At 44.7% G+C, this 22,359-nt stretch overlaps 2 protein-coding genes across 2 annotated transcripts in view; one reads left to right on the forward strand and one right to left on the reverse strand.

Annotated features, from left to right (window-relative positions):
* Nucleotides 1-4,763: 4,763 nt before the first annotated feature.
* Erp29 (endoplasmic reticulum protein 29) lies at nucleotides 4,764-13,488 on the forward strand. The gene is made up of 3 exons (XM_042668956.1): nucleotides 4,764-5,012; nucleotides 10,301-10,439; nucleotides 12,682-13,488. Exons 1-3 carry the CDS (start codon nucleotides 4,764-4,766, stop codon nucleotides 13,182-13,184), a joined length of 891 nt encoding a protein of 296 aa, XP_042524890.1. The 3' UTR covers nucleotides 13,185-13,488.
* Nucleotides 13,489-15,672: 2,184 nt separating this feature from the next.
* Nucleotides 15,673-22,359, reverse strand: part of Naa25 (N-alpha-acetyltransferase 25, NatB auxiliary subunit) — a 46,043-nt gene continuing 39,356 nt past the window's right edge. The window contains exons 20-24 of the mRNA XM_042669007.1: nucleotides 21,518-21,583; nucleotides 20,070-20,167; nucleotides 19,014-19,124; nucleotides 17,895-18,041; nucleotides 15,673-17,269 (exon numbers count right to left, since the gene is read on the reverse strand). Of these exons, the coding sequence (XP_042524941.1) occupies nucleotides 17,147-17,269; nucleotides 17,895-18,041; nucleotides 19,014-19,124; nucleotides 20,070-20,167; nucleotides 21,518-21,583 (545 nt within the window). The 3' untranslated portion in view covers nucleotides 15,673-17,146. The remainder of the gene's footprint in view (nucleotides 17,270-17,894; nucleotides 18,042-19,013; nucleotides 19,125-20,069; nucleotides 20,168-21,517; nucleotides 21,584-22,359) is intronic.

The following is a 22,359-nucleotide window of genomic DNA, read 5'->3' on the forward strand; positions in this document are numbered from 1 at the left end:
AGGCTCTGGGTTCAATTCCTTGGCATACATAAGTAGAAAAAGCCATAAGTGGCACTGTGGCTCAAGTGGTAGAGCGCTAGCCTTGAGCTGAAGAGCTGAGGGACAGCGCCTCAGCCCAGAATTCAGGACCCATGACCGACCCTAAAAAAAAAAAATACAGAACAGAGAGGTAGAAAGAGGAGCTAGGAATAGCTTTTCACCTCAGAGTCCCATTTGTCCTCCTGGGTGCTGGCCTCTCCCAGGAAGGCCACAGGGACTTCTGTCCCAAAATCCCCTCAAGCAGCCAATTTCTCATCCCAAAGCTGCCAACAGGTAGTTGGACTTTTCCCCAGCTGGACTCCTCCCTATCTAATCTTATATTGTTTGGTACCTTGAGGGCAAAGCCAAAGAGAAAGTCCAAAAACAGAAAGAGCAGGTGACAAGAAAATAAAGTTACCAAGAAGTATTAAAAATTGTTGAAAGGTACTACAAGCAGGAAGAATGAAGAGAAAACAGAGAAAATGAGTTATAGTAAAAGATAAAGCTGTAAAAGAGATGGAACACAAAAACCAAAGAAAGAAAGAAATGGAGTAGAAGGGAGATTTGCTTGAAACTTGTCTCTGTTTTGAGACTTCAGAAGCAGTGAAGGGAAAGAGAGATTGCATATTCAACTAATAAAGTTTTAGTAATAACAGTAAAAATTTAGGAAAGGGGAGGTTATTCATGCTTATCATATTAAATATTAACATCTACTTAAATACCATGAATCCAAAATTTCCAACAAAAATGTTACTAAATTACACTATTCATTTTAAAAATATTTATACCTAAGTATCAGTATTCTGGGAAGCAGAGTGCTTTAGGAGATTTAAAGGTAAGTAAGATACATTTCTAGTCTTCAGGAGCTCATAATATATTAGGGAAAGAGCTAGAAAGCCAAAAACTCAAACTATCTGCATATAGCAACAATGAAAACAGTGTCATGTAAACAGGATTTCAAAAGACTAGTAAGATTCCAACAAAAAGATACTGTAGGAAAGAGAAAGCAAGAAAGGGCATTCATGTAAGTCTTCATTGATCTTTAACCATACTTTCATATTCTGCAAATGTTTGGTGCTAAGGATTGAACCTAGGGCTGCAAAAATACCAAGCATATACTCTATCTGACTGAGCAATAACCCCAACCCCCCAAAACTGTGACTGTACTGCCGTTTGAACTCAAAGCCTCATGCTTGCACTGAGCCACACTCCACCTCCCAAATATTTTTTGTCAGTCAGGGGGCTTGAACTCAGAGTCTGGACACTGGACAGTGTCTCTGAGCCTCTTTGTGCTCAAGGTTAGCCCTCTACCACTTGAGCCACAGCACCATTTCCAGCTTTTTCTGAGTATTTTTTAGAGATAAAAGTCTCGTGGACATTTCTGTCTAGGCTGACTTTCAACCATGGTCCTCAGATATCAGTCTCCAGAGTAGCTAGGATTACAGACATGAGCCACCAGTTACAGGTTCCAAATATTTCTTAATGATATAAATTGGGTCATTTGTATGGCTGGAATAACTTAAAACATGATATTCCTGTCAGGTTAAGATAATACTCTGGAGTGGAATATCAGGCATTATTAAATAAAAAGATTGTTTTAATAACTTTAAGCTAAAATTCAAGTCCTAGGAAATGATGGAAGAGGTGACGTTGATCAAGATGCACTGTATTCATAACCTGACTTATGGAGTTGGAACTTCTTTGTACAACTTCTTAATAATAATATAAAAATACTAGGATATCAAAAATCTCCAGCAAAAGGTCTTGGGGAATTATATGTCTACTTAATAAGGGTGGGGATAGTAATAACCATCATCAAGTGATAAGAAACGCTTTTGGAGGGGCTGGGAAGGTGGCTCAGTGGTAGAGCACTTGCCTTGCATGCATGAGGCCCTGGGTTCAATTCCTCAGCACCACATAAGCAAAAAGAAAAAAGCCGGAAGTGGCGCTGTGGCTCAAGTGGTAGAGCGCTAATCTTGAGCTGAGGAACAGCGCCCAGGCCCAGAGTTCAGGCCCCACGACCGGATTCCTCTCCCCCCCCCCCCAAAAAATGTTTTTGGACAAAAGACTCTTGTCTAAGAACAAATCTCAAATTGTTCAGAGAATAGCTATACCAAACTTGGGCTGTTCTTGACAACATACTCAATCTGAGAGAACTTTTCTCTTTAACATTCCTTCTAATACGAGCATGCTACCTTCCAACATTTAGAGATTCAAATTAAACCCTGCCTTCAGTATATTAAGCATTTTTCCATTTGGAGTATCTTTGGAAACTCGTGCCCTCTTCCTTTTTCTAGCCCAAACTCACACAATGAAGCAGGTGGTACTTACTTTGTTTTCCCTTTTGTAGCAAAAAAAAACTCCTAAAAAAGTACAAATACATCTGAGCTTTCATTTAATGTAATGGGTACAATATATATTACACATCCATTGAAATTGGCCCCTTCATTAAAAAAAAAATTGGGGGGAATGCCGGTCCTGGGGCTTGGACTCAGAGCCTAGGTACTATCCCTTAAGGCTTTTTGCTGATCAATTGGAGGTAAGAGTCATAGGGATCCTTTGCTGCCCTGGTTGGCTTTGAACCTCCATCCTCAGATCTCAGCCTTCTTGAATAGCTAGAATGACAGGGTGAGCCACTGGCACCCAGCATCATTAAACTTCTACCAGGAGCATGTAACTCAAATAGATATAAAGGAAGATACTAGTGTGGTAAAATATTTAAACAAATGCTTCTAAAAATTAAAGATTTCTAAAAATAATTGACGTAAATTTTCAAGTGCTTTCTATGTGTAAAGATCTATCCTTGACAGCCAGGTGCCAGTGGCTCACACCTGTAATCCTAGCTACTCAGGAGGCTGAGATCTGAGGATGGCGGTTCAAAGCCAGCCCCAGCAGGAAACTCCATGAGACTCTTATCTCCAATAAACCACTAGAAAACCGGCAGTGACGCTGTGGCTCAAGTGGTAGAGCGCTCGCCTTGAGCTGAGGGACAGTGCCCACGACCGACAAAAAAAAAATCTATCCTGGCCATTTTAATCCTTTATACAGCTTATGAGTTAATAAGTAGTAGTATTGGGGTTGGAGGCATGGCTCAGGTGGTAGGGTGCTTGCCAATGGTTGTAAAGCGTTAGAAACTGAGTTTGAGACCGGGTCTTGAACAATTACAACAAAAATTAGTATTATTCCTGTTTTCACAAATGAAGAAGCTAATTAACAATTGTCAATTCTCAAGTTGGAATCTGCTTAGGCAAAAGGATTTCTATCTGAGGCTGTCCCCAAGCAAAAAGCATGAAAATCTATCTGAAATTTTAAAGTAAAGCAAAAAGGGATGGAAATGTGACTCAAGTGGTAGGGCACTTGCCTAAAGCACTGAATTCAAATCCTAAGATTTCAACCCACCCACCCACAAACAGCTGTCCTTCCTCTAAGACCAGAGTTACCAAGTGGACACAACATTCAAACTCAGTCGGACTGTTGTGCACCAGTAGCTCACATCTGTAATCCTGGTTATTCAGGAAGCTGAGATTGGAGCATCACAGTTTGAAACCAGCCAAGATAGGAAAGTCTGTGAGACTCTTTGTGTGTGTGTATGGTGTGTGTGTCGGTCATGGGGCCTGAACTCTGGGCCTGGGCGCTGTCCCTCAGCTCTTCAGCTCAAGGCTAGCGCTCTACCACTTGAGCCACAGCGCCACTTCCGGCTTTGTGAGACTCTTACCTCCAATTAACCACCAAAAATCCAGAAGTGGAGTTGTGGTTCAAGTTGTAGGGCACTAACCTTAAGAAAAAACAAAACAAAACTAAACTAAACTCAGGGACAGTACGCAGGCTGAGTTCAAGCCCTAGTACCAGCGGGCAATATGAGGTACTGGTTATATTATCATTCCTATGTCTCCTTTTCCAACAAGAGTTCCTTCAGCAGAGTCTTGCTCACCTCTATGCTGACTTCCCACAGGCAAAACCACGACGCGGCATAACATGTTTGACGCAGGGCCGGGCTCAATGTCCAGCGTGCTGGGATCGCAAGCTTGCACCACAGCGCCTGGCTGAAAGCCGTACTGAATGAAGTCTGTCAAGTTTCCTGGAGCCCAGAACCCAGGTGGGCAGGTTTTCAGCCTGCGTTTCTCCGAGTGAGACACTCATTGCCTGCCCGGGGCCGCACTCGGGCAACAGGCCTCTCCCCGGGCAGACCGGCCCAGGAGAGGGGAGGGTCCGAGGCCTGACCAGGCCGCGGCGCCTCCACTGAGGCTCACGGGGCGGGCTGAGGAAAACAGCACAGTAATAACGGGTTCCAACCGACTTCCAGACGGACCACAGGCAGCCCGGCATGATGGTCGGCCTAGTCGCCTTCCAAGGAGAGGGAAGAGAGCTAGGAAACTCAGCGAAGGAACTCCCAAAGCTTCGTCGCACACGCGCTTTGCGCCTCTCCTCACGCGACCGCCCGCGAGGGAAGCCTGGGCGCCTGCGCGTGCGCGGCAGGCTCACTTCGCCCCGCCTCCCTTGCTCACGTGACCCAGATCGCGCTCTTCGCGCCTCCTCTCACGAGGCGCCGCCAACCCGGCCAACCGAGGCGAAACTAGCCGACTGCGCGTGCGCGACAGTCTACCTTCACCCTCCCTAGCTCACGTGATCCGCCGTCGCCGGTAGCCCGCGCGAGCATCTCCAAGAGCGCGTGCGCAACCGGTTCCACTTCCCCGTCCCGTCAGGAGGCCCCCCCTCCCCCCCTAGACGTGCTCGTGCTTGCCCAGATGTCCGAGTGCGCACGCGTGGCCCCGCCCTTCCAGTCACGTGTCTGCCGGCTCCGCGCGTCCTCGCTACAGGTTTCCCACCACCGGCTCCCGGAATCCGGCGTTGTGGCTGCCGCCATGACCCGCGCCGCCCTTCTCTCTCCACTGCATCCCCTCCTCTTGGGACTCCTCGTCCTCTCCGCTCCGCAGGGCGGCAACGGCCTGCACACCAAGGGCGCCCTTCCCCTGGACACGATCACTTTCTATAAGGTAACGGGGGCCGGGACGTAGCGCGCAGGTGCCGCCCGAGTGGGGCGGGGACCCGTGGGACCGCGAGCCCGGGGGCGGGTGGGGGGAGACGTTGGGCACCGAGGGCTGGGAGGACGCGGCGACCGCGCGACCACGTCAGCGCTTCCCGCCATCCTGTAGGCCCCGTACAGTCCGGGGCCCCCCGGCTCCTCGCGGCCGCGGAGAGTCGCGGAGGTGCAGCGGTGGGAGCCGTGTGCCCGCCTCTCCTTTGCCGGTGGGGCCGGGGCCGGGCGCGGCCCAATCCCCGAGCGAGGTCCGCACCTCGGCGCTCCGCGCGCGGGGCGCTCGCTCTGCCCGGGGACGGGGCTGCAGCCTGCTCTGCCCTCCGTCAGCCGCACCCATCTCCCTGAAAAAGCGCAGCCGTTTAGAGTAAGCCCCACGGACGGGGTTTGGGGCCCAAGCGATAGAATGTCTGCCTAGGAAGGGCGAGGTCCTGAGTTCAAATCCCAGTACCACCACCGCCAAAAAAAAAAAAAAAAAAGCTCCAGGCCCGGCTCCGGTCGCGCACACCTGTTGTCCCAGCTGCTCAGGAGGCTGAGATCTGAGGATCACGGTTCGAAGCCAGCCCAGGCAGAAAAGTCCATGAGACTTACCTCCAGTAAGCCACTAGAAAGCCGGACGTGGCGCTGTGGCCCAAGTGGTAGAGTTCAAGGCCAGTGAAAGAGCTAAGAGACGGCGCCCAAGCCGAGTTCAAGCCCCACGACCTACCCCCCCCCCCCCCCTCACACACACCACTCTTTTTAAGGGAACATCCTGGGTTTGGGACATCCTGCCACCATTCCCATTCCCCTTTCTTAAATTGTGGGATCCTGGTCTGGGTCAACAAGAGAGTGGAGATATTGAAGGCTGAATGTAAAAACCCCTCCTCTTCTATCTGTCTACAGCCACGAGCCGCCTTTAACTTCCTGTAACTAGGCAAGCTACTTGTTGAGATAGTTAAAAGTTTCTTATTTTGTAGTCGTTGGGGGGAAGTGATACCAAGAAGTGGCATTCTAAATATGTCTCTCCAGTGGTCGAAATCTTCGCTTATGATAGGTCTGGGCACTTGTTCCAGTAATTTCCCAGGCTAGGTATAACAGGTTCATCACAATCAAAGTGTGACAGAGAGAGACATTGTACCATGAGACTTACCAGTATTTCCTCATCAGTGTGTGGTTCCATTTTTACTGCTATCACCCTGACCTAGGCTGTCAGACTAGCTTCTGCACTGAGCTGACCTGTTTCCACCTGAAAGCAAGTCTTAGATGATCTGCCCCATATCCCCCTCTGCCCCAGCCATACAAACCTTCCTTCTGTCCTTCAAATACTCCTAGTTTCTTACTGCCAGTGCACTAGCTGATCCTTGTGACTGGAACTCCCCCAACTCCCCAGGATTGAAAAGCCAGTTACTTCTCTTTGAGGCTTAGGTTAAATGTTACTTCCTCAAACCCTAGGTTTTGGACACTCCTAGGCCAAAGGGTTAGGCATTGTTTTTTCAGTAGGGTACTTTAACTGATTGTTTTTTCCTTCCCAATTTTATCATTTGTCTCGAAACTAGCTTATTACATACCTGTGAAGCACCGGGTTGCTTTTGTTGCTGACCATGCACACAGCAGGTGTGTGAGAAGTTCAATAAAAACAATTGGTGAAATGAATGAGTAGGTTTTTTCTCCAGTCTCTTGCAAAATGGCACTCTCTTCACTGTCGAACACCGCAGGGTTTTTTTCTTTTTTCTTTTTTTTTTTTTTTGGGGGGGGGTGTCCAGTTGTGGGGCCTAGACTCTGGGCCTGGGCACTGTCCCTCAGCTCTTCAGCTCAAGGCTAGCGCTCTACCACTTGAGCCACAGCATCACCTCCAGCTTTTTTCTTTTTGCTTATGTGGTGCTGAGGAATCGAACCCAGGGCTTCATGAATTCTAGGCAAGCATTCTACTACTGAGCCACCTTCCCAGCCCTCGAACACTGCGGTTTTGTCCAGCAGCCTTGTTCTATGCTTTGCCTTTTAGGGGTTTCTAATACCTTTTTGTTGTTGTTACCCTTACAAACAGTGAAATGTCCACTCCTTTAAATAAGACCTTGTCTATTTTGTCCACTATTGTATTCTCTTGGAATGGTCCATAATGGTCTAGTCCATAATGGACCCTTTGCAACATTTTTTTGTCAGTTGTGGGGATTGAACTAAGACCCTTAGGTGCTGTCCCTGAGCTCTTTTGTTCAAGGCTAGCGTTCTGCCACTTGGAGTCACAGCTCTACTTCTGGTTTTTGAGTGGTTAATTGGAGATAAAATCATTGAGACTTTGCTGCCCAGGCTGGCTTTGAACCGCAGTCCTCAAATCTCAGCCTCCTCAGTAGCTAGGCATAAGACACCAGCACCCCATATTCCCAGAGCATCTTGAGTTACATACCAAATTTATAGCCAACATGGGGTCCATAGTGAGACCTCTCTAGATAAATAAATGAAAAAAGTGAGTCCAAAAATAGTCTCTGCTTTGAAGAAGGAAGTTGTTTGCTTGTAGGTAAAGTACCACAGTTACCTCAAGGATGAGAGAAGAGTGATTTCTAAAGCAGTTAAATACAGACTGCATAGAATAGAAAGTTCTTCATGCAAGTATTTCTTATTCAAAACCACTGCTTTATCCTTGTTAGCTAAGAATGTTGAACATAAACATTTTCAGTTGTAGTGGTATTAGATTACTGTATGATTATTAATTTTGTCCTCCCCCTCCCCTTTTTATTTTGCAATGTGGGAGGTGGGGGGAGGTCCAACCCAGGGCCTCATGTATGCTGGCAACCACAAACCACTGAGCTATGTCCCCAGCTCGAGTGTAGGCAGGTATTTGTGCAGGGAGACAGATATGTTTTTTTTTGTTTTGTTTTGTTTTTTGTGGGTCATGGGGCCTGAACTCTGGGCCTGGGCACTGTCCCTCAGCTCTTCAGCTCAAGGCTAGCGCCCTACCACATGAGCCACAGTGTCATTTCCAGCTTTTTCTGCTTTTGTGGTGCTGAGGAATCGAACCCAGGGCCTCATGCGTGCAAGGCAAGCACTCTACCATTGAGCCACCTTCCCAGCTCTAAAGTTTTTGGGTTTTTTTTTAAAGCATTTTCACCCTCCCCACTCCTACCTCTAGATCGTAGCACCTGCTTCCAAAGATGACCAGAGTTCTGTTCATTCATCATACGTTTCCAGACATGATGGGGCCCTAGGGAGACAGAACCTAGGCCATAGAATGGCTGTATTCTCACCAGCATCTGTCCTGGTGGAGAGGATAGAAGCAAGCCAGTGGAAATTTCAGAGTGATAAATGCAGTGAAGAAGAGACATCATCAGGATGGAAGCTATGAAAGGAATGATGGAATATTAGATGATTGGTAGACTGTTAGAAGGCGACATTTGAACCGAGGCTTGTCTGAGAAAGAGGTGGCCTAGGCAGAGAATTCCAGCCAGCATAGCAAGCGGGGGTACAGCGCACTGCACTGAAACAAGGCCAGTTGAGCCACAGGGATGTGATCTGGTTTATATTTTAAGACTACCTGCTTTTTCAGCCCCTAAAACTCAGGCTTTTGGGTGTTAGTGACCACTCACAGCTTTTTCTGGAGGCTTCTCCACCTTGCATGTCTAGGCATTGTTAATAGTCTCCAAAACCTAAAGCCAGATGGACATCAATATACAAGTAGGGACCAAAAAAAACATTAATTTAGGTTCTTTGGTTTCTGCTGGAATTATGTCATCTTGACATAATTATGGGTAGTGACTGCCTATGCTGAAAAGCTGAAAAACTGACAATGGTGATCACTAGAATAGAAAACAAAAAGTTATGGGAGGAGAAGAAAGCAGTGTTTCTAACTAAAGTACCATCTACAGGAGTCCCCGAAGTAGAAACCACCACGAGTATTTGTCAACCTATATATGTTTTCTTTTTTTGGCGGGGGGCAGTCCTGGGACTTGAACTCAGGGCCTGAGCACTTTCCTTTTGCTCATGGCTAGCACTCTACCATTTGAGCAACAGAACCACTTCTGGCCTTTTCTGTGTATGTGGTACTGAGGAATCAAACCCAGGGCTTCATGAATGCTAGGCAAGCAGTCCACCACTAAGCCACATTCCCAGTCCAATACATTGTTTCTATTCAGCCCTGAAGAGGTATGAAATTCTAGCCAGGCACTAATGATTTAACACCTGTAATCCTAGCTACTCAGAAGCTGAGCTCTGGAAGATGGCAGTTCAAGGCCATCCTAGGCAGAAAAGTTCACTAGCCTCCCCATCCCAAAATATTATTTATTATTTATTTTTGTTGGTCATGGGGCTGGAACTCTGGGCCTGGGTGCTGTCCCTCAGCTCTTTAGCTCAAGGCTAGTACTCTACCACTTGGGCCACATGCCACTTCCAGTTTTCTAGTGATTAATTGGAGATGTGTCTCATGGATGTTCCTGCCTGGGCTGGCTTCAAATTATGATCCTCAGATCTCAGCCTCCTGAGTAGCTAGGATGACAGGCGTGAACCACCACTGGCACCCTGCTCATAAAAAAATCTTATAAGCATTAGACTAAGGCAAAGAAGCCAGATACAAAAGGCTCAAGGCTCTTTATTGTGTGATTCTGTCACAATAAGCAAATCTATAGAGCTGATGGGCGCAGGGAGGATGAGGTGGAGTACTTGCCTGGCTGCCACAGGGATTGGGGTGATGACAGTGATCTGCAAGTAGCTAGTACTGGGTATATAACATTGTCAGCACACTAAATCAGTGTATCTTAGGCGAATTTTACTGCAATGGAAATGAAAATCTTGGCCTTCACAGCTTAGGACCCAGTTGTCCAGGCCCAGCAAGGGTCTTTCACCAACTTTCTGCCTGAACTTGCCTAGTTCACTTAGTCCACTCCTTTCAGATGGTTTGTCTTTGTCAGATTTCTGGTGCAGTGGGGTGACAGCGGGTGTGATGAGACAATGGAGTGCATGCTAAGGTCTTCTGGAACTTTCCAAAAGGGACTTTAGAGGACAGTGGCACTCATTTTGCTTCCCTACAACTTTGTCTATTCTAGATAGTGTTGTACATGTTCAGTTAGTGTGAACATACACCTGAGGTGCCCAAGGCTTAGCAGACAGTCACGAAATTAAGTGACTCAGTGGGTGAAATGAGTAAATAGTAGTTTGTGAGAGCCCGTCTCCTTCACGGGCTTGCTTGTTTCCAATGTTTCTGAAACAGGGGCCCCTTGGGAAAGAGAAATAGCCCCCCATGTTCCCGGAACATCCCACTTGCTCAGCTCTATGCGCCCTCAGGTCATTCCCAAAAGCAAGTTCGTCTTGGTGAAGTTCGACACCCAGTACCCCTACGGTGAGAAGCAGGATGAGTTCAAGCGCCTGGCTGAAAACTCGGCCTCCAGTGATGATCTCTTGGTGGCAGAGGTGGGGATCTCAGGTATGGATGAGCAGGATGACTGGGGAGGGCAGAGAGGGAGGAAGTTAGGAATGGTGTCCCTGCTCCCAAGGGAGAATAACCAGGGTCTTCCCAGGTGAGCCACTCCCAAGGATTTAATGGGATTGTGGACATCAAGAATTCATCAAGTAGATTCTGGGCCTTTGGAACCTGAGGCTTAGCCTTGAAGTCTCCTTCCCCCAACCTTTCCCTTCCACTTGGCTGGCCTTCAAGGTGCTGTGAGAACTTTGAGCGTCCCCTGAAGAGGACCGGGCCATGGGGCCTTTTAGTGGAGCAGCATAGCTGGCTCTGTCTTCACCTTAGCATTTATACCCAAACCAGGTCTGGGATGTGCTCAAATGATTGGAATTTGGCTTTAGCTCAAGTGCACTGGCTAAGGGCAGCTCTGAACCACACTGACTTTTTTTTGGTGCCAACCTCAGGGCCTAGGTGCTATCTCTGGCTGTTTTGCTCAAGGCTAGTGCTCTACCACTTGAGCCATAGCTCCACTTCGTTTTTTTTGGTGGTTAATTGGAGATGACACTATCACAGATTTTTCTGCCCGGGCTGTCTTTGAACCATGATCTTCACCTCTTGGTCCCCAGAGTAGCTAGGATTACAGGTGTGAGCCACCGTGACCAGTCCATAGTGACAGCTTTTAATAATAAATATAATAATTATCAACACTTAACAGGCTATACAGGTATGATCAAATTTTTCATCTTCAGTTGAACCCTGCTTGAGAAACAAGATGGGTTATCTCCACGTTCCATTTGAAAAGCTAAAGCCCTAGAAGTTTAGTGACCGTCTGGCCCTGGGGTGTGGAGTAACTTCACCCAGTACTCCTAAGTGTTTTTCCTGGCAGCTGTGATCTCCCGGCCTAGAGACCTGCTTTCCCGGTACAAGGCTGGCACTTATCAAAGCTTGGTCATGGTAGAGATGGCTGGCATACTTTGGGGCAGCCAGTCAATTTTAACTGACTTCAGTCAATTCCCTTGGTCCTTTTTGAATAATGAATAGCAATAGCTAAATGTTCACCCTGGTCACTGTGCTGTGTTTTATGTGTTTCCCTCTGTGATGAGTCTGGAGGAACCACTTCATAGAGGCACTGTGCCTCCCCCACACCCCCATTTTTTTAAGTCATGAAACTTGTTGCTAAGTGCACACCTTTAATCCCATGGCTTGAGGCCATCCTAGGAAAACCTAGCAAGACCTTATCTCAAAATATAAAAAGTCAGGGGTGTGGCTCAGTGGGTAACACAGTTGCCTAGTAAGTGTGAGGTCTGAGGTTCAATCCTCAATACTGTAAACAAAAAACACAAAAACAGCCCACTTGCTTATATTAATATCAACATTTTTGCCCAGTAATAGTCAGTTGGGCCATTTCTTCTTGCCAAAGTATAAGAAATGGATTAATGGGCTGGGAAGGTGGCTCAGTGGTAGAGCGCTTGCCTTGCATGCATGAGGCCCTGGGTTCAATTCCTCAGCACCACATAAGCAAAAAGGGAAAAAAAAGCCGGAAGTGGCGCTGGGGCTCACGTGGTAGAGCACTAGCCTTGAGCTGAAGAGCTGAGGGACAGCGCCCAGGCCCAGAGTTCAGGCCCCATGACCGGACCCCCCCCCCCCCAAAAAAAAAAAAAAAAAGAAATAATGCAGCTTTGAGGACTGGTGTTGACTCTTAGGAAGGACAGATTTTAGCATAAAGTTCTTACCAGGTCTCAAGTACACAGGGACTTCCTCAATGATCACCTGCTTCAAGCCCCCATTTGTACAAGCCTCTTGTCCTCCAAACTCAGTCTACAGAGCTTCTGTGCTTTGGACTGCTTTCTCCCTGAGACATGCTTCCCAGATCTTCATGTGTTTGAGGGACATTCAGGTCGCTTGGCTGCTGGTACTTTTCAGGCAAGCTGTATGATGACCTACAGTGGGCTTTCTCAGTGTTTTCATTGTGTCATGAGTCAATTCATTTTACTTGTTCACTATCTCTCTTCTCACCGTTAGAATATAAGAACCTGGATTTCTCACATTCTGAATCTAGGCCTCACACCTAGAACAGCTTCTGGCACCATAGATAAAGATTAAATAACTTGATTAATGCCATAGTTATCCATGGCATAATTAGAATTCAGAACCTACTTTGAACTGCTCTACAGCTAAGACTAGTCCTCTCCACTCAGCCCCCAGAGCAGTGTTCTGCCCCAGATGGATATAGCCCTTGTACCTCATCTCTGGTTTCTGCTCACAGATTACGGTGACAAGCTGAACTTGGAGCTGAGTGAGAAATACAAGCTAGACAAGGAGAGCTACCCAGTTTTCTACCTCTTCCGGGATGGGGACTTTGAAAACCCAGTCCCCTATAGTGGGGCAGTAAAAGTTGGAGCCATCCAGCGCTGGCTAAAAGGGCAAGGGATCTACCTGGGTATGCCTGGTTGCCTACCTGTGTATGATACCCTAGCGGGAGAGTTCATCAGGGCCTCCAGCATGGAGGCTCGCCAGGCCCTCTTGAAACAGGGGCAGGACAACCTCTCAAGTGTGAAGGAGACTGAGAAGAAGTGGGCTGAGCAGTATCTAAAAATCATGGGGAAGGTGTTAGACCAAGGTGAGGACTTCCCAGCTTCTGAGATGACCCGGATCACCAAGCTGATTGAGAAGAACAAGATGAGTGACGGGAAAAAGGAAGAACTCCAGAAGAGCTTGAACATCCTGACTGCCTTCCAGAAGAAGGGGGCTGAGAAGGAGGAGCTGTGAAAGGCTCCAGTTTCCTAGGGTTTGCTGGGGATAGGGAGGGAAGAGTTACCTGTTGGCCTTGAGACCTATGTAGGATGGAGGGGGGGAGGAGTTGGAAAAGGTGTTATTAAACCTGAGCCCTGAGTGTGTCTGGACGTTAACCATGCTTGGGCATCTCTCAAGCCCATCTGGGGAAAGCTGATGGCTCCACTCAGACAGCCAGTAAAAGGACCCCTGGGAAGGAATTGGTGCTATATAAAGAGGGTACTGTCCACATCCACTACGAGAAGTTTCTGATCCAATAAACGTCCCTGTGTTTGGTTAAGAGCTGGAGCCATGTGGGTTTCTTTGAATTATACTTCGGCTTTTTTGGATTTTTAAGCTGGTATCTACTCCCCGTTCCTGGTAATCCTGCTGCAAGGCAGATTCTAGCACAAGGGAAAGCCTCTGTTGATTTCCACTTGTTATTTTCTACTCTTGTAAATTAACTGTGGCTCTTAAATATGTTGCCTATCTTCTTGTCCTTAAAACTCAACACTAAAGAACACAGCAGTTACTTTTCATGAGATAGGTATAGTATTTCTTAGTTTTACTGATAACCTTTTTAGAGTTTTAGACAACTAGATGGTATAATTCAGTCCAACTTTAAAGTTTAAAAAATATTTTCTACTGACCACTGGAAATGCCATCAAACTGCATCAGAGATGATAATGTCTGATTTGTACACCAACAAAGAAATGCGAATTACGGGCTGGGAAGGTGGCTCAGTGGTAGAGCGTTTGCCTTGCATGCCTGAGGCCCTGGGTTCGATTGCTCACATAAGCAAAAAGAAAAAAGCCAGAAGTGGCGATGTGGCTCAAGTGGTAGAGCGCTAGCCTTGAGCTGAAGAGCTGAGGGACAGAGCCCAGGCCCAGAGTTCAGGCCCCACGACTGGACCCCCCCCCCCCCAAAAAAAAAAAAGAAATGTGAATTACAAGGAGTTGGCAAATAAATCCTTAGATTGCTGCTTTTCTGCCAGTTAAGCCAGGTTGACATTTAAGTCACTGGAAACAGAAAGTAGAGGAGCTGCATAGAAAAAATCCTAGTAGCTTAGGCAAACAATTCAAAACTTGATAAGAGACACATTTAAACATAACCAGCACAGATACTGGTTCCACAAAGATACTAATTTTAAATTTAAAAGTTGGCCTGAGCATAAAATTTAAAATTCACAAATAATTTGGTTGCAAATAGAGCATTCAATTCAAAATTGTATTAAGTTTTGTCATTTAGACTAAAACATGAAACGAGAAGAAGCGCCAATTTAAAATCTAAAAGTTTATATAAACCCATCCAATTTGAAGACGTCCTATGTATCACTTAGGAAGACTAGACTTCCTGCCTATATTAATGAATCACATCAAATTAGGAAGTTTCAATAACAAGGCTGAAACCCCTTTTATATTAAAAGTTAAAATGAAAGACAAATCCAGAGTGAACGTAAGTGATTGCAAAATATAATGCAATTTTGAACAAAATTATGAAAATATACAAAATTGATGGGCAACACAACTAGGCATTTGTACATCTTCCATTACGTGGAGAACACTAAAAATGTCTCTTCCTTTTATCCAGAGATATGTGATTTAAACCAAATGTTTCCTATGGAGAGTCTTAACTTAGGATCTCAGTAGTATAAAAAGCAATCATTTTTCAGTCTGTAAACAGTAGTTGTGGTTTCTTTCCTTAGCTTTTTTTTTTTTAAATATGAATTTACCACACAAAAACAAAACAAAAAACCTATACAAACCATAAACAGCAGCAGCAGCACTGGGTTATTTGGGAATTCTCTTCAAATAGCAATGACATACAATTGCTGGGAGATGGTGGTTTTACTCACGTAAGAATATATATATATATGTATATGTATATATATTTAACTGTACACAATTTATAGTGCATGAGTTTTCAGAACAGATAAAAAGGTAGCTATTTCTGCATAATTTCATTCTTTTTTACAATTATCTCAAAATGTTAAGAATCAGATCTTAACTGAAAAGCTACATTTAGTAGGAAAATTAGCAAGTAACAAAGAGAATGTAACTCCAGTCTAATGTTTTGTGTCAGTAACACTGGCAGAGGTCCTAGATGTCCCTGGGCAGGAGAAAGGTTAAAGACCACTAGTCATGCGGTGCCCTTAGGACCACTGCCAGCCCAAGTGCATGCTAGATTGATTTCAGAGCGTTTCTATTTGTATAGGAACATCATTCCCAGAACATGTGCCATATATACAACCCCTCCCTGCATACACACGCAGTCCATCTGAAGTAGGCCATAGATCATGAAATATGTTGTTAAAGGAGTCACAATCAAAATGTTCAATTCATCTTTTTTAAGATCTTCCTTTTAGGATGGATCTATGACATTGTCTACTAATTTATATCAAAAATAGTATTTTATAATTACTCAATGGTATATAGGCTTTCCAACAAGTCCTATTTTTAACAGGCCATAGAGTAATTTCTAAAAGTTCCCATGAAGTTTAAACAGTTTTTAATCACCATATCAAACTGTTAATTTAAGAAAGTCAAGATGAAAGACAAAATGCAGGCTCTGTAAAGATTTTCCCAGCTGGCTTTTAGTTGCTTTAGAAATGACTCCATTTCACTGGAGCAGCATGTAGGAAGGGCTGTTCTTATCTACCAGACCCATCCTCCACCAGATGCGTACGGTTCCTCATCAAATTCATTTCTTCACTCGTATTACAGAATTACCAACTCAATATTCAGGTAACAAAGACCAAAAACAAGCAGGGATTCAAACACCAAAAAAAAGTTGTCAAACTGAAAATTGTGTAACATTTTCAAGAGCAATTTTTATCTTTTTCTACCAGGCAAACCTCTGGAGCCACAGTCTTGGGACTAGACTTGCAGGTAAAGTAAATAGCATCCCGGTGTGAGTCTCAAAGCCTCAAGAAAGTGAATCGAACATCAAATCCATTAGATAATCATTTCTTTTGTCAGCCTAAAACTTAAAACCCAGATTAAATCCATAATATACAATTCCTTCCTTCCCAAATCCCAGACTTAAAAACACTAAAAAAGTATATCTTATTTTCAAGCATATATACACACATATAAGAACCACCTGCAACAGATGACTCACAAAACCAATGGAATTAAGTATCTGACTCACCACGTAAGTTATATACACCTTCTCATTAGCCTAGTGATTCTCATCTTCGCTAAATGGATGACTCCAGGAGGCTTATGAAGTGACCTGTACTGCTTTCTCAAAACAGCTGGAAATTAACAGCTTTTCCTGTCTCCCTGAGACTTAACTCTCAAAGAAGCTAGGATAGGGGATGTCTTGGCTATCAAGACTATTAGACTGAAGACGAGCACCTGTGGTCATCTTGACGGGTGCTTTCAATGGCAGGCTCTAATTGCAAGCCTCCTGTGAGGCCCTCAGTGGACCTGCCATGGCTTCCGTGGGAGTTGGGAGTTGAGAAGCCTCGGAATGAGACTGCAGCTGTGGGAGGGCTCCATCCCAATCTTGCCTCCTCTACTGCCTTCTGCCTCACAGCTCAAGGAACAGAGCAAAACTCCTGCTGTCAGTATGGAAGGGCAACTCAGCTGCTTCAAAGTGGATGCTCTACACCTCAGTTCCATTGCTGCTTTTGTAGAACACCACCTCCCCCGAGATGTGTCTGGTGATAGGAGGGAAGGAGAGTGGGGGGGGAGGGTCTCTTGTTGCTGCCACATACATATGAACATGTATAAAAAGTTGTTGAACCCACTTCAGGGCTCCTGCTTCTGCTTTATATACAATAATTTAATCAGTTGTACATATTTAATACCTCAAAAAATTAATTCACGATCAAAGTCCATGCATTTTATGAGGAAGTTCTGGATTAAAACGATGGTCAACTAGTGTGGCTTTTGCTGGGAAGATGGTTTCATCGTTTTCAGCTGTCGTCATCAAGGCCTGTGGATTGTACCTTCTTAAATCTTTAGCTTCTTTGTGGTCTCAAGTCTTTTTTTCAGCAGCTCCCCTGTCTCCAGGAGTGAGTGCAGGTAACTGCTTCTCACCTTCCCTTGAACAGTCTTTGAAACCTTCCTTTCTTCCTACAAAGACAGTCAAAAAATAAGCAGTCTCGCTCAAAATTCATTCTCACAAGTTAGAATTCCTCAGATAACAACTCACTGCAAGTGCCATTCGAACAGGAATTTTCTGTCAAAGGGTAAAACAAAAACAAGCTCAAGCCGGATGCAAGTGGCTCATGCCTATAATCCTGGCTACTAGGAGGCTGAGATCTGAAGATCATGGTTCAAAGCCGGCTGGGGCAGGAAAGTCATCTCCCCACCACAGAAAAGCAGAAGTGATGCTGTGGCTTAAGTGGTAGAGCACTTGAGTAAAGAGAGGCTCAGGACAGAGTCCAAGCCAGGCAGGAAAGTCCATGATTCTCTTATCTCCAATCAGAAGAAAACCCAAAGTGTCATGTGGCTAAAAAGTGGTAGAGTGTTAGCCTTGAGAAAAGGGCTCAGGGACAGTGCCCAGGCCCTGAGTCCACAGCCTACTACCCACCAAAAAAAAAGGGAACTACTTCCCTACACCAACCTCCCCCCAAAAAAACTACTGCCAAATTACCTTCTACTCTCCAGTCTTCAAAGGAGAGAATACCTTTTCCTTGTGATAAAAGGCAACATTTATATACACTGAAAAATATTGCTGGTTTTCTATATCTCTTACCAGAGAGAATGAAGTATCTTCTAAAATAAGTTCTTCAAGCTTAAGTGCAATTAGATGTGCTTCAAGCCCTTTAACATGATCCACAACATTGGAGATTAAAGTCTGAAGTCCAGTAACATAGTCTTGGAAACAGGTGAAGACAGGCGGCTGGGATTAAAAAGATTAAAGGGGAGCTAAAAGATTATCAAACATTTCCAGAGTTTACATTACACAATGTGTACTAACTTCATTATACCAGTATTCAATGCTATTAACAACAGAAATAGGGCTGGGAATGTGGCTTAGTGGCAGACTGCTTGCCTAGCATGCATGAAGCCCTGGGTTCCAATCCTCAGTACCACATAAACAGAAAAAGACGGAAGTGGCGCTGTGGCTCAAGTGGTAGAATGCTAGCCTTGAGCACAGAGGGGCTCAGGGACAGTGTCCAGGCTCTGAATTCAAGCCCTAGGATTGGCAAAAACAAAAACCCAACACCAGAAATAGACACAGTTTGGGACAGCAACACAGCACAGCCAGGCACAGTGATGCACGTGAGAGGTATAATATGCAACTGTCGGCCCAGCAGTGTAGGAAACAAATAGGATGGAGGCCAGCCCTGGCAAAGACACTTCTTGAAAAATAATGAAAATAAGCCGGGTGCTGGTGGCTCATGCCTGTAATCCTAGCTACTCAGGAGGCTGAGATCTGAGGATCACGGTTCAAAGCCAGCCCGGGCAAGAGAGACCATGAGACTCCTATCTCCAGAAAACTGGAAGTGGCGCTGTAGCTCAAGTGGTAGAGCATTCGCCTTGAGCTGAAGAGCTGAGGGACAGCACCCAGCCCCAGAGTTCAAGGCCCCATGACCGACAAAAAAGAAAAGAAAAGAAAAAGAATGAAAATAAAAAATCTGGGGCATGGCTCAAGTGATAGAATCCTTGCCTGGCACACAAAGGCCGAGTTCAAACCCCAGACGCGCACACACACATGAGCACTCTAGCTTTCTCTCTCTCTCTCTCTCTCTCTCTCTCTCTTGGAGAAAGAATGCCTATAAGATCCTTAAGACTTGTACAACATGGAGGGAGAGAGAGAAAAGGCAGGCAGCCTGCAACAAGATTGTGACTTATAATTTTCTGATACTACCATGATGATGCTAGTTTCTTTTTTCTTCTTTTTCTTTTTTTGTAAATTTAGTTTGAACGGTCGCAAGATGCTCTCACAGTAACTGGATACCCAAAGGATAATAGAAATAGTCTGAAAGAGGAAAATTTGCAAATTCATCAATTAAAGATTATACTCAAGATTATCCATCAGGCAGTTAAAGGCAAAGGATTAAACAAATTCTAACTGGTACTTATTTACGTATCTTTTCCACTTCCGTTCTCAATTTCCACTCTCTCTTCTATAATCACATGTTGATGTAGGTGTTAAGGGTTGCATGTGAGGTCTTCCCTAAAATAGCTCATGGGTTAAAGGCTTAAAAAAATCTAGCTGGCAGTGCTGTGAAGTGGTTGCTTTCACTAGTGGATTCACACACCACAGATGGATTTGTAACGACAGCCTTATTGAAAAGAGATGGAAACTAAGAGGTGGGGCCCCACTGGAGGAAAACAGGTCTGTGAAGGTCTGTATACTTGTCCCACCTCTTCCTGTCTCCCTCTCTTTCTCACTGATTCTTGGCTGCTGAATGGGAAGAGCACCCTACTCTACTGTCCCTACCCTTTCTGCCTCTCTGCTTCCTCAGCTAGACTTAAGAGTAATTCTGGAGAATCTGAGATGAACAAAGCAACTTTAAAGTTCTACCTACTAACCTGAATGAAATACTAAGATTTGTAAAAGGAATTGATTTAGAAATTTATTTAAACTGGGCTGGGAAGGTGGCTCAGTGGTAGAGTGCTTGCCTAGGAGGCCCTGGGTTCGATTCCTCAGCACCACATAAGCAAAAAGAAAAAAGCCGGAAGTGGCGCTGTGGCTCAAGTGGTAGAGCGCTACCCTTGAGCTGAAGAGCTGAGGGACAGTACCCAGGCCCAGAGTTCAGGCCCCACAACTGGACCCCCCCCCAAAAAAAAAAATTATTTAAACTGCTTTTTAATGAATCAGAGCTGGGTTAGGTAAATGAAACTGCAGGTATAAAGCAGCTATTACCTGCTTATTGTTGAAAAATGAATCCTGAACAACATGAAAAGAACAAAAACATACCTCCACAAAGAAGACAAGATTTTCTAAAAGAGTAGGATGTGTTTTCAAGTTGCCATCCTTAACTTCTAAGAGGTTGCCTTTACATTTACTGAAGATATCTGAAAATAGAAAAATACATTTATTCATCTTGGCATTCAATACTACTTTTAAGAATACAATATATAAACTGAATTATAAAAGCTTTTTAGGGGCTGGGAAGGTGGCTCAGTGGTAGAGCACTTGCCTTGCAAGCATGAGGTCCTGGGTTCGATTCCTCAGCACCACATAAGCAAAAAGAAAAAAGCCGGAAGTGGCGCTGTGGCTCAAGTGGTAGAACGCTAGCCTTGAGCTGAAGAGCTGAGGGACAGCGTCCAGGCCCCCAAGTTCAGGCCCCATGACCGGACTCCTCCCACCCCTCCCAAAAAATAAATAAAATAAAATTAACTCTCCACAAAGCAGCTGTTTCTAATTAAAAAAAAAAAAAAGCTTTTTATTTGTTTTAATCTCACTTTTCAACTTAAATCAAACATCAGAGTGTAGCTTTCAATAAAAAAACATGTTGGGCGCAGCGCTGGTGGCTCACACCTTTAATCCTAGCTACTCAGGAGGCTGAGATCTGAGGATCGTAGTTGGAAGCTAGTCTGGATAAAAAAGTCCCCAGGAGACTCCTATTTCCAATTAACTATTCAAAAAACTAGAAATGGTGCTATGGCTCAAAGTGGTAGAGTGCTAGCCTTGAGTTTAAAAAAGCTCAGGGTCAGTTCCCAGGCCCTGAGTTCAAGTCCCATAACAGACAAAAAAAAAAAGAAACCAAAAAAACCACATTCATTACAGGTCTATAGTCTTCACATATAAATAACTGCCTTAAAATTTATATATACTAGGGCTAGACATTAGCTAAGACATTTCAGGTATGTCATGGACACATTAACTTTAAGACTGAGTGAATGACATGTAAGAACTTGTGTCACTAAGGACTGAATAACCAAGAGTACACTGTGCAAACACCTCTTTACAGCACACCATGTCTGATGCTGTACTCTTGACTATCTTTTAATTTTTCAGACATGCTTCATCTCAGCAATAAAGTAAAAGATGATTTGAGAAGAAAAACCCTTACAGATCTAGAATTCTAAACAATTTCATTCCTAGAAATTAAATTCCAAAGCAATAATCAAGTATCCAAATATCCCAATACATGAATTTCAGTGATGATTATAAATGTAAGAAATAATCCTAACTACTCACGAGGGTACCACTGAGAACAAATCCAAAGGTTCTAATTTTTAATTAATTAGCAAAATACCAGACTGGATGGAAGAAAGGCTCAAGTGTTAAGAGCACCAGCCATAGGCAAAAAAGCAAGAGAGCACAAGGCTGAGTTTAAGCCCAGTAACGGCCCAAGAACAACAACAACAAACCTATTGCTAATATCCATAGACAATTCAGGAATACACGGGGTTACTTACCTTTTAACTGTTCTAGTAAATACTTAAGACTATTCTCTACTCGCTCCTGTATCTCCACTGTATCCTCTAGAATTGGGGGGAAAAAAATAGCCCTTTTTCAGATTTTCAAATAACATAAAGCAGGAAGATCAACATCTGGGAACAAATCGTGAGCAAGGACCTTCTTTATCACTAAGAACAAGACATCTAAATTCCATTATTCATGGTGGGGATGGGGAGAGCAGAAAGTGACAGAGGGAAAGGAAAAAAAGAAAGGTACCAGTGGCTCATGCCTGTGAATTTTAGCTACTCAGGAAGCTGTGATCTGAGAATCACAATTCAAAGCCAGCCCTCACAAGAAAGTCTGAAAGACTGTTATCTCCCAATTAACCAGCAGAAAACTGCAGGTGGTGCTGTGGCTCAAAGTGGTAGAGCACTAGCCTTGAGCAAGAAAGTTCAGGGACAGTGCCCAGGCCACGAGTTCAAGTCCCACAACCAACCAGCCAGCACACTCCATTGAGCTGAAAACTCAGAAACAAAATTGCTTTTTGATAGTTTAGTATTTCATTTTAAAAATACAATCAAGCTGGGAACCAGTGGCTCATGCCTGTAATCCTTGTTGCTCAGGAGGCTGAGATCTGAGGATCACAGTTCAAAGCCAGACAGGGCAGGCACGTCCATGAGACTCTTATCTCCAATTAATCACCAGAAAACCAGAAGTGGCACTGTGGCTCAAGTGCTAGAGTACTTGCCTTGAACTGAAAAGCTCAGGGACAGCACCCAGGCTCAGAGTTCAAAAATCCCACGTCCGACCAAAAAATACAATTCAATGTGAAAGTTCAAGAGTATCTAGAGGGAGCCGG

Source organism: Dipodomys spectabilis, unplaced genomic scaffold (assembly GCF_019054845.1).
Source record: "Dipodomys spectabilis isolate Male_0828 unplaced genomic scaffold, ASM1905484v1 ptg000480l, whole genome shotgun sequence".
NCBI classification, from domain to species: Eukaryota; Metazoa; Chordata; class Mammalia; order Rodentia; family Heteromyidae; genus Dipodomys; species Dipodomys spectabilis.